This window comes from Trachypithecus francoisi, unplaced genomic scaffold (assembly GCF_009764315.1).
Source record: "Trachypithecus francoisi isolate TF-2019V2 unplaced genomic scaffold, Tfra_2.0 Lachesis_group5, whole genome shotgun sequence".
In the NCBI taxonomy this organism is placed as follows: domain Eukaryota; kingdom Metazoa; phylum Chordata; class Mammalia; order Primates; family Cercopithecidae; genus Trachypithecus; species Trachypithecus francoisi.
Window position 1 is genome coordinate 31,420,907 of NW_022681470.1, and position 13,712 is coordinate 31,434,618.

Genomic DNA, 13,712 nt, shown 5'->3' on the forward strand with positions numbered 1-13,712 from the left:
AGTCTGCCAGGGGGCTTCCCCTCTGACTGGGGCCAGTCTAAATCCTTCCTTCTTGGATGCCTGCTAAATTCTGCCCTGTGTTGTGTTCTGCTGTGACAGGGCAGCACTGAGTACCAATGCAAAGTCCCTGCACTCTCCTTTTCCCAAGTGCATGGATTCTTTCTCTACACATGTTGGGAGGATAGGATAGGTGTGGTGTAGACAATGTAAGACTGTTTTTTCTACCCTCTTCAGTGCCTTTTTCCTTGATATCATGTTAAAGCCAGGTACTGTGATCAGTCACCTGAATTTTTGTTTTTTATGAAGGTGTTTCTTGCGTGGATAGTTGTTCAATTCGGTGTTCTTGAGGGAGGATGATTGCTGAAGGATGATTGCTGTTTGGCCATCTAGCTCTGCCTCCTCCAAAATTGTCTCTGGTGTTTACGTTTACTTCCAACACTCAACATTCCCTAGTCCAGGACTTCTGCATCCTTATGAAACTCAAGCTGAGTTGCCTGTTTACTCTTCCCCTAGGGAGGCACTATACCTTTATCTCTGTATCCCTAAAGCCTAGAACAGTGCCTGCACCTCATCTGTTCAGTGAGTATATGTATGAATGCCAAAAGGCACATAAACCTTTTATTTGCCCTAATGATTTTACCACATTCAAAGAAATAAAAACATATTCCCTTTATAAGATACCAGATGGTAAGACATTCAACTAATTGTTGTTTACTTAGAAAGAGAAAGACTTAAGTGAATTAGTGTCTCTAGGACTGGCTATAGTTATCTTTTTTTTTTTTTTTCCTCTTTTGAGTAGAGTCTCAAAACTCCAGGCTGGAGTACAGTGGTGCGATCTCAGCTCACTGCAACCTCCACCTCCCGGATTCAAGCAATTCTTCTGCCTTAGCTTCCCCAGTACCTGGGATTACACGTACGCACCACCATGCCCAGCTATTTTGTATTTTTAGTAGAGAGGGGCTTCCTCATGTTGGCCAGGCTGGTCTCGAACTCCTGACCTCAGGTGATCCACCTGCCTTGGCCTCCCAAAGTTCTGGGATTACAGGCGTGAGCCACTGCGCCCTACCTGGCTACAGTTATTTTACATGCAGCTATTTTGTATAGACATTTGAGTAGAGATCTGAGAGGAAGATGAGGAGGCTTACAACTTGTTAAGAGAAGTATTCTTGGCCATATATGTTCAAGTTAGTGTCACTTGAAGTTTTGATGACAAAGGAGTAAAGAATACAATGTAACTGTATCCTAAATAACCAAATGGAAGCTGAAAAATAGTTGCTAACTTGAATAGCTGAGGTCAGTGGCCAGAAATTTTGAAAAGGTCTCAAACAACTCATAGATAAAAAGAAAATAAGCAAATGTTTAAAGAATCAAAATGAAAACACTATAGTGTATTTATTTAATTTTAGGAGATGTTGTTTAACAAATTTGGGTGTTTTATGGTTTATAATTAGAAAATAGAAGTGGCTGATTTGTATAAACTTTTAAATAAACAACTGCATTTCTAAGTGGATAAATGGAACTCTACCTGATTCAGTTATTGAAGTATGAAGTTAGTCTGACAAATGTATGAAATACTATAATCAACCAAATGTAAATTTTCAAGGAAGTAATATTTAAAGTAGATGTTTATATAATAGTTACATCCTAGGACGTTGAGTAAGTACAACTTTTTCTGTATGTTTGGTGTAATTTCTAGAATATTAGGTATGTCCCTTTCCATATTCTTTCACCTGTTGATACCACTGTTTAGAGGTTTGTTCCTTTGACTTCAGACTTTATTCCCTATTCAGATAAAAATACCTCTTAGAAAACTAATATGTTAGAGTTTACTGACCATTTCCCTGAAATTGTATTTTACAGAAAGTAGCAGCATCAAGAAAACTCAGGGAAGATAGTTTCACACTATTTACCAAAATTTAAAATGCATTTATTTTTTCACCCAGCATTCCCCCTTTTGGGAATGTGCTCTACCCCACCCCATTTTTGCATATGTACAAAATGATGCATATACAAGGTTTATTGAAGCTTTTTATGATTAAAAAATTAGGAACATCTCAAGTATCAATAGGAAACTAGTTAAATGAACTATAGTACTGTATATTCTATATAATGGAATACTGTGTAATTGCTTTTAAGAAAATAAAGAGACAACTTGTTTTATACTGAGATAGATAGATTTCCAACTTACATTGTTAAAGAAATATCAAGATGTGTAACTGTGTATATAGAATATTATCTTTTATGTAGGATGGGACAAAATAAAATTAAAAATGTAATGATTTTATTTGCATGGATAATCAGTGGCAGAATACAGGAGAAATTATTAAGAGTAGATATGAGGTTATGCAAAAGAGGTTGGGGGATGTAGGTACCAGGGATTAGTGTATGTATAATAATAGGGAGGAGTGAGACTTTTACCTTTAGATCCTTTTACATTGTTTTGATTTCTTTCTTTCTTTTTTTTTTTCTTTTTTTTGAGATAGGGTCTCACTCTGTCGCCCATGCTGTAATGCAGTGACGTGATTTCACTCACTGCAACCTCCACCTCCCAGGCTCAAGCGATCCTCCCACCTCATTCTCCCAAGTAGCTGGGACTACAAGCTCATGTTGCCACACCTGGCTGATTTTTTAATTTTTTATAAAGACAGGGTTTTGCCACGTTGGTCAGGATGGTTTGGAGCTCCTGAGTTTAAGTGATCCGCCTGCCTTGGCCTCCCAAAGTGTGCTTTGGTTTTTTAATCATGAGTGTATTGCCTCTTTTTAAAGATGGCCTAATGAATGAATGACAACATGATTAAAATTAACAAAAGAGGATAATTCATCTCAAGTAAGGAGGTCATGTCACTCTGCCAAAGACTGGCTCTGAAGGACTTCATTCGCTCCAGGACTTCAGCTACTTATGCAGAGGACTAATAACATGAGGGAACTTTTCTGACATTCTGGCAAAATGCCACTTATTTATGTTGTATATGTATATGTTTTTCTGTAGATGCCAGAGGAACAAGCATTCTGTGTGTTGGTGAAAATCATGTACGACTATGGTTTGAGAGACCTCTACAAAAACAACTTTGAAGATCTTCATTGCAAATTCTACCAGTTGGAGAGACTAATGCAGGTAAATAAAAATTAGGAACTTTTATCACTCAGGGTTTTGTTGAATCATAGAAAAAGCCTAATAGAGTTGGTAAGCAATAATGAATTATAGAATTTTAATGGAATATTGTAGAAAATGTAAATGAATTTAGTTTCAGACCAGCATCTACATTGGTCTATCATAATATGTTTATTTAGCCATTTTACTATTTTAAAAATATCTCACATTTTACATGTTCAAATTAAACATACTTTGAAGGGTGAATCTAATGAGTTTAATCATTAAGAGATTGCCAAGTATTGTTTGTAGAGGAATGAAGATATTTACAGAGTAAAAATTGAAATACCTAAGAGCTTTCTCCATATTGATTAGCACCACTTCCTTATTTGGGTCTACATAGAACACTTGGAAAAGCCGGAAAGATATTCATAAGAGAATAAAACATATCTGAAATACTGTAGGGATATATTTAAAAGTTTTAAAATATAATTCCTAATCTCGTTGTTGTGCTTTATAATACGTATTTATAAATGTGTGTGAGAAATATACATCCTTTTATATATACCAAATATTACATAGTAAAAAAGATTGTGACCACAGGCAAAGTGATTGACCAGAGCTGACAAAAGGAATTTTTAACTAACTTTGGAGTTCCACCTGAAGTTGATAATCTTAAATTTATAATGGGTCTGTGTGGCATGTTTATGTGACTTTGTCTAAAAGGGGTGTTGGGAATCCAAGAGAAATGTGAAGGAAGTACATGGATGGATTGATTCCATCTTGGGGAAGGGTAAAATGGTTGAGGAAGGAGGTTAGTAGAATGTGAGAGCAGAAGATGCTAGTAGGAACTCATTGATATGAACTGCCAGGGGATCCGTAGGTGTCTAAAGAGGGAAATGAAGCAAATAGGAGACTGAAAGATTAGAAGAACAGGGCAGTAGAAGATGAATTTGCAGTGAGGTTAAAGGAAAAATTTATTCAGAGAAGGGAATGTAGGAGGGTAGAAGACTTTAAAATTGAAAAGAAATAAAAGGAGGGAGGGATGTAAAACGAGCCATAAGTACAATGACAAATGGGCATTAAGGAGGAAAAAGACTGTGTAGAAGAATCTGGTAAGTATAGATATTAAAAGCAATAAGCTCCTTTTTAACTATTTAATTTTACCAAGTAAATATTTGGGATTATTCACTTTTTGCCTTTTATTTACAAAAAAGTTCATATATTTTCAAAGGTCAGTATTCCTAAGGGCTTTGAGAATCAAGTAAATATACCTAATAAAGAACAAATTTGTGGTACTATGAAGAACCTCAACCACAGTTTTCTATTAGCACTTTTTTTTTTCAGTTGACTGAATGAGCATTTGGACATTCCATTTGAAGTACCTAATGGGCACATTTGGCTATTTTTCAAAGAGCGCATGTAGTTCAACAAATGGTTTATTTATTTATTTTTTTATTCTTTTTGTGGTCTATTTATGAAAACAAAATGGAGGTGAGCTATTACATGACTTTGCCTTTGTCTTTCAGTTATGGTAATAACTATGCTAATAGTTTGTACCTTGCTGTTCATGCTTTTGAAAACCGTTTGCTTGTTTAAACTGGGGAAAAATAAAGTTACCATAAAGACATTTTTAGGAGATATCCAATTTTATGTATTATACCCTTGCACACTTTCTTTGCTTTGCCATTTTTAATATGTTGAAGACAGATTTCTAAATAGTTTGTCATGCTTTGGAAATTTCTAAGTGTTCAAAAAATATACTGAAACATCATAGACCCCAGATAATGTTGGCATTAGATGATTTCCAAAGAGAAGATACATTTCTTTTCTAGCTAGTTAAGAATTGAACCCTGGGCCAGGCACAGGGGCTCACACCTGTAATCCCAGCACTTTGGGAGGCCAAGGCAGGCAGATCACTTGAGGTCAGGAGTTCGAGACCAGCCAGGCTAATTTGGTGAAACCCTGTATCTAGTAAAAAATACAAAAAATAACCAGGCTTGGTGGAGGGTGCCTGTAATCTCAGCTACTCAGAAGTCTGAGGCAGAACAATGACTTGAACCTGGGAGGCAGAGGTTGCAGTGAACCAGGATTGTGCCACTGTACTCCAACCTGGATGACAGAGCGAGACTCTTATCTCAAAAAAAAAAAAAAAAAATTTAACCCTGAGTGGGGATGCTATGACTTGACCCTGGAGTCAAGATACTCATTAGACTACAGATGCTCTTGTAGAATGAGCATTTTGCAAGAAACAAGAACAGTCAAGTGAGCAAGAGATAGTCTTTCTTAAGTCTCTTTTTATTTTCCTCAATTATCTGTCATATCCCTAATTCTCATCTGCTATCTTCACTTCTGTGCAGTTATATAAAAGACAACCAATACTAGAATACAGTTACAGTGATCACAGAAAGCTGTAGTTGTGGCAGGAACTTCGTTGTTCTGCTGCAAGCTTCTCATTGCTCCTCTTCCTAAATTTTCCACTTTGACTTTTAGGAACAGCTACCGGACCTGCATAGCCATTTTTGTGATCTGAACCTGGAAGCTCATATGTATGCATCCCAGTGGTTTCTCACTCTTTTTACTGCCAAGTTCCCACTCTGCATGGTGTTCCACATCATTGACTTACTGCTTTGTGAGGTAGAGTGACTCCCATCTTTCACTAAGCCAAAATAGAAAGTAGTTTCTACTAAAGATGGTTACAATTTTCTTCCTTTTGTTTTTGCCTGGGACATTAAGCCATAAATACTCACTGACCAAAAAGTTGTATTTGAATTTTCAGTAAAAACTATTTTAATTGTAATTTTATTATTTCTGAGGAATGAAAATATTAAGGCATATATAATTCCTGCAAAGTAAAATGGGTGATTAAATTTGCATAATGAAATTCATAATAATTCTATATCTGTATAATAATGTTTTACCAGTATACAGTGCCTTTAAGATTAAATAAATGAATTTGGAATTGGGTGTTTTTTTTAATATTAATGAGTTATACTCCAAGAGTGAATATAAATAAGATTTTTATAATAACTAATTTCTCAATTCATCAGATATCTTTCTGTTTATCCTGTTTGGGACTGCTGCCAAATGATGAGACAAATGATAAACTAAAGCTATTATGTCACATAATTATATTTTTATACAGTAGAATATTTCAAAAATTAGTTTGCAGAATTTCTTAGGTGTTTATATTTGTGTATTTTATTGCGTTTAGTTCCTTAGGTGGCTATATTTATTTACTTTACTCTTTTAAAGAAATAAACAGTATTATGCATGTATACAGCTTATATTGCTCATCAAAATGTTTGACAATCTTAGCAGTAATAGGGAATTTGCCAGATAAGAAGTGTATATTTTCAATGACAGTATAAATGTATATAAAATATAGCTATCTTAAAAAGCAGGACTAATCAAAAATATAAGCTTATCTATGTGATTATAAGCTTAATATATATACTCTAGACAGTTTTGTACTGCTATGCTTCTTAAGGTAAATATCCTTCCTTTAAAAAATTTTTTTTTTAATAAATTTAAGGGGTACAAGTGATGTTTTGCTACATGGATATGTTGTGTAGTGGTTAAGTCTGGGCTTTTAGTGTAACCATCACCTGAATAATGCACATTGTACCTGTTGACTAGTTTGTTATCGCCTATCCCCTTCTCACTGTCCCTTGTGAGTCTCCAATGCCTATTATTACAAATTCTGTGTCCATGTATACACATTATTTGGCAGTATTTGACTTTCTGAGTTGTTTTACTTAAGATAATGGCCTCCAGTTCCATCCACGTTGCTGCTAATGACATGATTTTACTCTTTTTTTTTGAAACGGAGTCTTGCTCTGTCGCCCAGGCTGGAGTGCAATGGTGCGATCTCAGCTCACTGCAAGCTCTACCTCCCAGGTTCACGCCATTCTCCCGCCTCAGCTTCCCGAGTAGCTGGGACTACAGACACCCACCACCATACCCGGCTAATTTTTTTGTATTTTTTTAGTAGAGTTGGGGTTTCATTATGTCAGCCAGGATGGTCTCGATCTCGATCTCCTGACCTCGTGATCTGCCCGCCTCGGCCTCCCAAAGTGCTGGGATTACAAGCTTGAGCCACCACGTCTGGCCAATTTTACTCTTTTTTATGACTGAATAGTACTACATTGTATGTATATACCACATTTTCTTTATCTAATCATCCACTGATGGACACTTACGCTGATTTCGTATCTTTGCTATTATAAATAGTGCTGTGATAAGCATACAAGTGCTCTTTTTTTATACAATGATTTCTTTTCCTTCAGATACATACCCAATAGTGGGATTGCTGGATGGAATGGTAGTTCTATTTTTAATTCTTTGAGAAATCTCCATGCTGTTTTTCATAGAGGTTGTATTAATTTACATTCCCACCAGCAGTGTGGACCCTTTTCTCTACATCCTCACTAACATCTGTTATTTTTTGGCTTTTTAATAATAGCCATTCTGACTGTCATAAGATAATATCATGTTATGGTTTTAATTTGCATTTATTTGATAATTAGTGATGTTGAGCATTTTTTCATATGCTTATTGGCCATTTGTACATCTTCTTTTGAAAAATGTCTATTTATGTCCTTTGCCCGCTTTTTAATGGGGCTAGCTGGTTTTTCTGTTGTCATTGAGTTGTTTAAAGATTCCTCTTTCTTTTTCTTTTTTCTTTGCTGTTCTGGTCTGGTCTGGTCTTTCTCTTTTCTTTTCTTTTCTTTTCTTTTTTTTGAGATGGAGTCTCACTGTCTCGCCTAGGCTGGAGTGCAGTGGCACGATCTCGACTCACTGCAACCTCCACCTGCCGGTTCAAGCAATTCTCCTGCCTCAGCCGTAGCACTGCCACAGCCTCAGTGGCACACACTACCATGCCCAGCTAATTTTTTGTATTTTTAGTAGAGATGGGGTTTCACCATGCTGAGCAGGCTGGTCTCGAATTCGGCCTCCCAAAGTGCTGAGATTACAGGCATGAGCCACTGAGTCCTGCCAGATTCCTCTTTCTTAAAGGGAAAGTCTAATGAGTTTATTCACACTAGGAACTGGAAGTTTAAATTTAAACATAAGATTTTAAAAGATGCAATGTATAAGCTATATAAAGCATAAAAATGTTATTTCTCAACCTACTAAAACAGTAACAGTTATATATGCAGGCAAGGCTGGTCTTTTGCTCTTCAATGGCTTTAGTTAGTACTTGCATAATACCTGAAGGTCACAGGGCATTTGTAAGCATGTAAGAGTTTTAATCATTTGTACTGTACTTTGATAAAGAAGGGTTCAGTGACTTGCCATGCTCGCAGAATAGGTTTCCAAATCCTGAATACATAACAGTTAGAGAATCTGATTTATAATATGTTAATTCTCCGACTTGTTTTACTTACAAATTTGTAAAGTGCATTTCTAAATGTATCTTAAAGGAAGAATTCAGAACTTGGAGCTAAAACTTTATTCAAAGTCAACATGGTGTGATCACAATATTCACAAAGCATATTTGGTCATTTGTACCAAAAGCTCTACCTGATTATCAAAATTGGTATAGTGAACAGTTCCAACTCCGCTATTTTATAGGGCAATACTCTTTGAAAGTATAAACCAAATTCACATCTTTGAGTTCTAGAATATTAAAATAAGCTAATGCTAAAAGTTTTGATAAATATTCATAGACTTTTTATGTACTGAGCTGAGTTTAGTATTTCATGGTATTTCATAAAAATAGGAAAGTGGGGATACGACATTTTAACTGTTTTTGAATTATATATAGTATGAGCTTGCAAATATTTGTTATTGCTTCACAATTTTTGCAGAAAGAGATTAATTTCATACTAGATTGGTTCTATAGTGTTCATTATAGAAAAGGGAATAAAATTAATGTGCTTAATCATAACCAACTAAATGTGATTTCTCAATCACTTTTCATAGAGTGGTATCTCTGCCCTTCAGTTCACGGGGGTGGTGACTTTCTAAAGTTGTCTACCTGAATGGTGGCACCTATGGCATTGGAACGTTATCCATGGGTTTTCTGGAACCTATATTCAAATTTTATCTTGAAGATACATGAATTTCTAATGTCAGTTAAGAAAACTAGCAACGTTTATGCTGCAGAAAAGATAAGTAAATTTATTAGCCTTCCCATCACTTGTCAACTGTGACTTATAATCAGTGTTTGAAAGGTCATAACGTTCATTAATGTTAATAAGAACATCATAGTTATTACTTTTTCTCCCCTTAAACCTGTACTCTATAGTTGTTTAAGGAAGTTGGAAAACTTTTCAAAACATAGATTGTAATCATAGCATCATGATATTCAGGGAAGTAAATGGTAACATCCTTTAACAGTAAAATTGCTTTTCAGAATAACCTATTGGAAACAATATTGTAGTGTGCCTCAGGATATTTATTCTTTCCACTAACTCATCTTTGTCAAGAATTATTTTACAAAGGAAATTTTTGAATAAACTTTTATTTCCTGCATGTCTGTGTTTTCTTTTTGCCCCTTTCCTTCTTGTAGTTAATAAAATATTTATATCAAAAGCTATTATTTCATATGTGATGACATATTCTAAGAATTGGTAACACAGTCTTAAATAGATAATCCATAGGTATTTGTTTTTGCCATATTCTCTGTTTTTAAGAAAACAATTTAAATTTTGAGGTTACGACTCAATGTTTAGTTATAAATGGAAGGACAGGAAACTCTCAGGTAGAAAAGTATTGACTTCTCAGAGCTTTACATTCTGATTTTTAACATGGGCAACATGTTTACTCAAAGATCCCATTGCAAAGTGAAAAAGAAAGACGTTGAGTTTGAAACTTTATGCTTAGAAGACGTATCATGACATGCTTTCCTAAGCTATATTATTTTAAAGTTTTCTTCATTCATTCTGAGGTTAAGCAATAAAGCTAATTTAGCAGAAAAGAGAAGAATTTTATAGACCTTGACAATGCAACCTGAGTGAACAACTGCTAATTATTAATAGTTTTATTTAAAATATTTCCTTAAACCTGAATTCCAATAACATGGGTTAGTTAATTCCAGAATGATGGATGGCAATGGGATTTGAAACTAGAGTTTAAAAACATTTTCTTATATTAAGATGAGTGAAATCTCTTTTGATTGTCTTTTAGTCAGTAACTGAAATAAAAATCATTTTTTAAAAAACAAACCTATATCTTATTATCTGCCTTTATCTGGTTAGCAAGATAAGAGTCTAATAGTATTAACATTTATAGTGTAAATATTATGCTATTAACCTACCAAGAATAAAACATTGCAGCTTTAAATAACTTTTTATTGAAGTATAACAACAGATAAAAGAAAATGTGCAAAAATTAATGTAGAACTTAATGATTTTTCAAAAAATGAACATAATAAAGTAACCAGCACCCAGATTTAAAAAAGAACAAAAAGGAACATTATCTGCATTTCAGAAACCCTCTTTCCTTTCACTGCACTTTTCCAGTAACTGCACTCTGAAGAGTAATCACTTTCCTGACTTTTAATGCCATACTTTAGCTTTGCTTGTTTTGAAACTTTATGTATATGGAATCGTACAATACGAACTATTTTCTGTGTAACCTTTTTCACTCATCATTATGTTTGTAAGATTCAACCATATCATTGCATTTAGGCATAGTTTGGTTTTCCATTCTCCCATTCTATTGTTGATGGTTATTTGAGTTGTTTCTAGTTTGCAGAAGGCCATTATGAATAGGGCTCCGTGTGAATCCTGTGAACTTTCTTGAACTTGTCTTTTAGTTAATGTACCTGTGCACTTCTGTGAGTACACACCAAGGAGCAGAATTGTTGGGTTAGGGTGTACATACATTCAGCTTTAATGGATACTGTCAAACAGTCTTCTAAGGTAGCATGAGCATTAACTTTGAGTTGTTTTTATTCAATAAAGATCTTTCTTGTGATCAAGGGCAAGGTTTTGTTCTGTTTTGTTTTGTTTTGTTTTTAGATCACAGATAACGGGTCAGATTAGAGTCTGTGAGTATGCAACAAAATGAAACTCATCTTTGAAGTTGCATACAGACAGATTGAAAACTAAGAATTGGACCTAAAAGCAGAGTCCCTTTAGTGCTTTTATGAGAGAAGTTATTATGATGGGGAAAATCCAGCAAAGTATTTTCAGTCTTACAAAGAGCAATGTAGAGACAGTATGATATTTGGGTTAGGATATTGGACTTTTTAGTCAACCTTTCCTAGACAGCCTTGTTCAAGTTACTTGACCTATGTATATCTCATTTTTTTTATTTGTATAATGAGACTAACAATACCTGTCTCTCAGCTTTAATGTAAGAATTAGATGAGATTATGGTATCAAGTACTTAAGTACTATGCCTACTATACAGTAAATATTCAATTAATAATAACATTGCCCTGCAGTCTGCTCCATTCATCTGTATAGCCTGTTTAGTTGCTTCTTAATTTCTTCAATTATCTAGGTTTCTAATCACCTTCCCCTCCACCACCCAGTGGTTGAGATGCTTCTTTGGTGAAAGCAAAATTTTAAGTGAGTGACCTTAATGGGAGCTTCATTCTATTTCCTTTTTCAGTAGTGATTCAAGTACTTCTCTAGAAGTGTTTTTTGCTTCTCCTCCGCGTTCTTTCAAAAGACATAAGGAAAATACCGGTATTTCTTTTAGTCTTCACAGAATAACTTACAGCCAGTGTTTGAAGTTGACTCTTCCCAGATAGTTCAATTTTTAGAGTACCAAATATGTTCAGTTTTATATAGTAACTTGGTATTTTCATGAAATTTAAGGAAATCATTGACCCTTCAAATTAGAGTGTATATTCTGCTTCTCTTTTCCTCTCGGGATGATGAAAAAATGACAGTACTACGATATTTGATTAAATATCACCAGGGATAATTCTTCTTTCAAAGCAGTTTTCAGAAGTTGTTATCTGAAGAGTAGATTCATTATTTATTACACAACATTCTCCCTCTTTATCCCCATTCTCCCCCATAAAAAACTCATCAGAATGAGCTTAATACAAGCAAGATTAAGACTCTGACATAGGGGTGCTGGCAAGATGGCCAAATAGGAAAAGCTGTGATCTGCAGCTCCCAATGAGACCAGTGCAGAAGGCGGGTGATTTCTGCATTTTCTTTTTTTTTTTTTTTGAGATGGAGTCTCGCTCTGTTGCCCAGGCTGGAGTGCAGTGGCCGGATCTCAGCTCACTGCAAGCTCCGCCTCCCGGGTTTACGCCATTCTCCTGCCTCAGCCTCCCGAGTAGCTGGGACTACAGGCGCCCGCCACCTCGCCCGGCTAATTTTTTGTATTTTTTTGTAGAGACGGGGTTTCACCGTGTTAGCCAGGATGGTCTCGATCTCCTGACCTCGTGATCTGCCCGTCTCGGCCTCCCAGAGTGCTGGGATTACAGGCTTGAGCCACCACACCTGGCCGATTTCTGCATTTTCAACTGAGGTACCCAGTTCATCTTATTGGGACTGGTTAGACAGTGGGTGCAGCCCACGAAGGGTGAGCAGAAGCAGGGTGGGGCGTCACCTCAACGGGGAAGCACAAGGGGTTGAGGAACTCCCCTCACTCAGCCGAGGGAAGCTGTGAAGGACTCTGCCATGAGGGACAGTGCTATCCAGCCCAGATACTATGCTTTTCCCATGATCTTCGCAACCTACAGACTGGGAGATTCCCTCGGGTGCCTACACCACCAGGGCCCTGAGTTTCAAGCACAAAACTGGGCAGTACTTGGGCAGACACCAAGCTAGCTGCAGGAGGTTTCTTTTGTTTGTTTGTTTGTTTTGTTTTGTTTTGTTTTACCCCAGTGGTGCGTGGAATGCCAGTGAGACAGAACTGTTCACTCCCCTGGAAAGGGGGCTGAAGCCAGGGAGCTGAGTGATCTGTCTCAGCAGAACCCACTCCCCTGGGGCCCAACAAGCTAAGACTCACTGGCTTGAAATTCTCACTGCCAGCACAGCAGTCTGAAGTCCAGCTGGGATGCTTGAGCTTGGTGCGGGGAGGGGTGTCCACCATTACTGAGGCTTAAGTAGGTGGTTTTCCCCCTCACAGTGTAAACAAAGCCTCCAGGAAATTCGAACTAGTTGTGGAACCCACCACAGTGCAGCAAAGCTGCTGTAGCCATACCACCTCTCTAGATTCATGCTCTCTGGGCAGGGCATCTCTGAAAGAAAGGCAGCAGCCCTAGTCAGAGGCTTATAGATAAAACTCTCATCTCCCTGGGACAGAGCACCTGGAGGAAGGGGCAGCTCTGGGCGCAGCTTCAGCAGACTTAAACATTCCAGCCTGCCAGCTCTGGAGAGAACAGTGGATCTCCCAGCATAGCGCATGAGCTCTGCTAAGGGACAGACTGCCTCCTCAAGTGGGTCCCTGATACCTATGCCACCTGACTGGGAGACACTTCTGTGGAGGGGTGACAGATACCTCATACAGGAGAGCTCTGGCTGGCATCTGGCAGGTGCCCCTCTGGGACGAAGCTTCCAGAGGAAGGAGCAGACAGCAATCTTTGCTGTTCTGAAGCCTCTGATGGTGATAGCCAGGAAAACAGGTTCTGGAGTGGACCTCCAGCAAACTCCAGCAGACCTGCAGTAGAGAGGCCTGACTGTTAGGAGGAAAACTAACAAAC

At 37.0% G+C, this 13,712-nt stretch overlaps 1 protein-coding gene across 1 annotated transcript in view; it reads left to right on the forward strand.

Moving 5' to 3' along the window:
• The window catches only part of RABGAP1L (RAB GTPase activating protein 1 like), a 799,508-nt gene that overhangs the window by 488,447 nt on the left and 297,349 nt on the right, over window positions 1-13,712 (forward strand). Inside the window, 2 exon segments of the mRNA XM_033198684.1 lie at window positions 2,990-3,115; window positions 5,585-5,728. Of these exon segments, the coding sequence (XP_033054575.1) occupies window positions 2,990-3,115; window positions 5,585-5,728 (270 nt within the window).